General features: G+C 43.7%; 1 protein-coding gene across 3 annotated transcripts in view; it reads right to left on the minus strand.

The window, feature by feature from the left end:
• The window catches only part of ARID5B (AT-rich interaction domain 5B), a 207,678-nt gene that overhangs the window by 46,424 nt on the left and 157,347 nt on the right, over positions 1-3,907 (minus strand). The window contains exon 1 of one of the 3 annotated variants that reach the window (XM_027840532.1): positions 1,271-1,521. The exons of the other annotated variants lie outside the window; for them this stretch is intronic. Within the exon in view, the coding sequence (XP_027696333.1) occupies positions 1,271-1,274 (4 nt within the window). The 5' untranslated portion in view covers positions 1,275-1,521. Of the gene's footprint in view, positions 1-1,270; positions 1,522-3,907 lie in introns of those variants that run through there. 3 annotated transcript variants of the gene reach the window in all.

The raw sequence follows: 3,907 nt of genomic DNA on the forward strand, positions 1-3,907 counted from the left end.
ACACACACATATATACATATATACACATACGTCCACATACACAAACACATACATATACACACATATACATACACACATACTTACACATATATACACAAATACACATACATACATATATTCACATATACAATATACACACATACATCCATATACACAAACACATCCATATACACATATATACATATACACACATATACACATACACACATATATCCATACACATATACACATACACTTACACATATATACACAAATACACATATATACATATACACACATATATTCACAAAAACAATATACACACATACCCATATACACAAATACACACATACACACACATACTTACACAAACACACACATATACATATACACATATACATACATATACACACATATATGTAAAAGGAGTTCACTAAGACATCCTGAGCAGTATTCGAAGCAGATTTTACTAATCTGTGGTCAGCACAATCAACATCTTTAACATATCTGGCAGGGCATAGGAACCAGCATGTCTGACTTTTTTCAGGACCAGTTTTATGGAAACCCTGAGGTTTGTTTAAAGCACCCCCCCCCCCCCGTGCCCCCCCCCCCCCCCAGCTCATGCTGAGGCTAGTTCTGCTCTCCTGAGGCTTTTTGGAAAAGAGCCGTACCCAGGATGCAAATCAAAGTCGTATTTCATCCCTGATGTCAAACTTAATTCCTTTTAAGACCCACATAAAGGGAGGAAGAGAAGGCAGATGTTGATTTAACATCACCACTGTCCGGCATAAGCTTCTACATTAAACTCCCATCGGTACCGGAGTTAAGCAGCATCAGGCTCACTTAGGAGGCACTAAGTAAAAAGCACACTACATACAAAACAAGTGGTGTGCCCTAGGTAGCCATGAGATCCTTCCTTCAAGGCAGGATTAACCAAACACCACAAACCTCTCCCTCCAGTGTTTCCTAGCTGTTGTTAATCTAACTTTCTGCCACACAGCTAACCAGTGGGTTTTAGGGCATCTTATATCCTAAGCATTTGGCAAACACAATTAAGGCTACTAATTTGATTTTTCCAATTTGTGGGAAAAGCTGCCTTAACTCTAGCGATAATGATGATGATGATGATAAGGGGGGGTCACTGGGGTTTGTTGCGCTGTTGTTCACTAGCCCCCTGCTTCCTACGTCCCCCCGCCCCTCCAACCTTGAAATTCTTTCAGAAGCCTGGCCTGGACTTATGATCAGAAGAAAACACGTCCCAGAATGAAGCAAAGAGAAAGTCATGATTTACCCATTCCAATCGGCAAGCATCGGCCTGATTTCTATCTGTGCTCATGAATGCCAGACGCACACAGCATGTGACTGACTGCCCACTACTACGTCCCTGGACGTCTCGAGCTTTCTCAGTCTGGATGTCAGCTTCCTCCAAATGAGCCTTCCGAGTCTCTGCTCTCTGCTTACAACTGCCCTCCCCCAGCGGTTCCATTACTCATGTAAACACAGAGCCGTGACTAGCCCCAAGTGTGGGAGTGTGGGATGAGCCCCTGGCGTTGCCAGACTGGCAGCGAGGCTGCTCCGGCACTCTCCACCTTCTTAATGGGGCTGGTGATTTCATCCTAATTGTTTTGTTGACTCTGACCTCTTGCACCAAGCCCAGCTAGGACTCCATGCCACGTTCCATGAATCTGACACCCCAGAGAGCCCTGAGCCAAGGTGTTTCATATCTCATGTAGGCGACACCTTAGAGGAACAGAAATGTTCCTGAGAAGTGGCCTAAGAGCTAACGTTATGCCTGGGATGTACTAGGTACGCTCCAGCGTCAGGCACCAAAATAAAGTCAAAGCAGAATGCAATGGAAAACCTGGCCCGGGGCCTGAAGCATCTCTTTAGAAACACACACAACTAAACAGACGAAAACAACAACACCCCACTGCCCCAAAGCCTCCTGTCCTTAGTTCTCCTACAGTTCTAACAAATACCCTGTTCCTGCCTGCCAGGGAGGGGCCACCTGTCTGTAAACCAGGACCAAGAGAGGGCAAGACGGGCCAGGAGTCGGCGGAAGAATAAGCCACTTTCTGCCTTCCTCAAGTTGCTTAAACATTTGGAACAGCACAGGAAGTCGCAAACTCAACAACAAAGTAGGAGTTTGCATCCAGTTCCAAGAATTCAAACAAATAACAAATAAAAGAATTAATTTTTAAGTGGGACAAGAAGATTCGAGGAAAAACTTGTCATCTTTACAAAGTTAGGGAGTGCAGGGGATAGAGCAATGGAGCTGAACTCAAGGTTTGTCCTTGGACACTTTCTAGGTGTATGACCCTGGATAAGTCACTTAACCTCTGTCTGCCTCAGTTTTCTCTTCTGTTAAGATGGGGATAGCACAGCACCCACCTCCCACGTTGTGTGGATAAAATGAGATAATATTTGCAAAGTCCTTTGAAAACCTTAGAAATGCTATGTAAATGCTGGATATTGAACCATCAATCCTTTAACAAGTGGCACTATTTTCTGTTTGCTATGGCATGATGGAAAAGTTGTTCTTTTTCTTTATCTGCATTGGCTGTGACTGCCAACGTGACCATACTGGGTGATATTCCTCCTACTCCTTCCCAGTCCCAACCCACCTGTTGCCTACATAGTTGAAAGAATGGAAGAAAATGAATCAGTTAAATATATGTTGAATTTGGGACAATAGAAAGGGGTATGAGGATTGGTATTGGAAAGTGTGTCATGTGAAAATTCTACTAGAATTGCTGGGCCCCAGAAGATCAAATTAAGGGAAAAGCTATAGAAGCCCAGACTTTGACTGGGAAAAACTTCCTAAAATCACAATGGGCTGCTTCAGTAGGGAGTGAGCTCCCTGCTACCAGAGGTCTCCAAACAGAGTCCGAATGACTACTGACTAGGGATATGGTAAAGGGTCATCAGCTCAGGTGTGGATTGGAGTGAGTGGCCTCTGAGAGACCGTGATTGTACAACAGTTCTCAGTTGCTGGCTAGATGTTCAAATAAAGTCCAATATGGTGGCTGTTCAAGGTTCTGCTCACCAGTGGCTACTGGAAGGGTCATCTCAAGCCTGGTGAATTTCTGTCATTCTCCCAAAATACTACCTTAAGTGACACTGAGCCAGAGACCACTCCAGCTTCAGGGATTGGTCTGAGATCTGAGACCATCTTTTGATAAAAATATGTCAGGAAGTGTTAGAAACAGCATATTCATGCAGGGTGGGCCAGGCCTTTCTTTTCTAGATATACAAGAAGTATACATGTGTGCGTGTGTGTGTGTGTGTGTGTGTGTGTGTGTGTGTGTGTGTGTGTGTGCAAGTTACAGGGGGAAAAGGGGAGCAATTTCAGCCTTTAATTATTCTACATCAAATGACTACCCTTATTAGCTAGCTGCCACATAGGGTCCTGAGACAAATTCAAATTCTGCCTCAGACATTTACTAGCTGTGTGACCCTGGGCAAGTCATTTAACCTCTCTCTGCCTCAGTTTCCTCAACAATAAAATGGGGGTAATAAACAGCACTTATCTCACAGGGTTGTTGTGAGGGTCAAATGAGACAATGTTTGGTAGTACTGAGCACAGTGCCTGGCAAACAACAGGTGCCAAATAAACACTTGTTCACTCTCCCCTCCCCCAACTCCCTACCACCATCACTAGCTCAAACCAAGCTACCCTAGAGCCCTGACACACATATCCTCCTTAATTATAGCAGCCGGAAATTCCATAACACAGGGGCTCTTAACCTTTTGTGTGTGATGGGCCCCTCTGGCAGTCTGGTGAGACCTATGGACTGATTCTCAAAATAACATTATTAGATGCATAAAATAAAATACACTACACAAAGAAACTGGATTACATTGAAATCCAGTAACCAAAATATCTATCTATCTATCTATCTATCTATCTATCTATCTATCTATCTAT

Source organism: Vombatus ursinus, unplaced genomic scaffold (assembly GCF_900497805.2).
Source record: "Vombatus ursinus unplaced genomic scaffold, bare-nosed wombat genome assembly UNPS02014847.1, whole genome shotgun sequence".
In the NCBI taxonomy this organism is placed as follows: Eukaryota; Metazoa; Chordata; class Mammalia; order Diprotodontia; family Vombatidae; genus Vombatus; species Vombatus ursinus.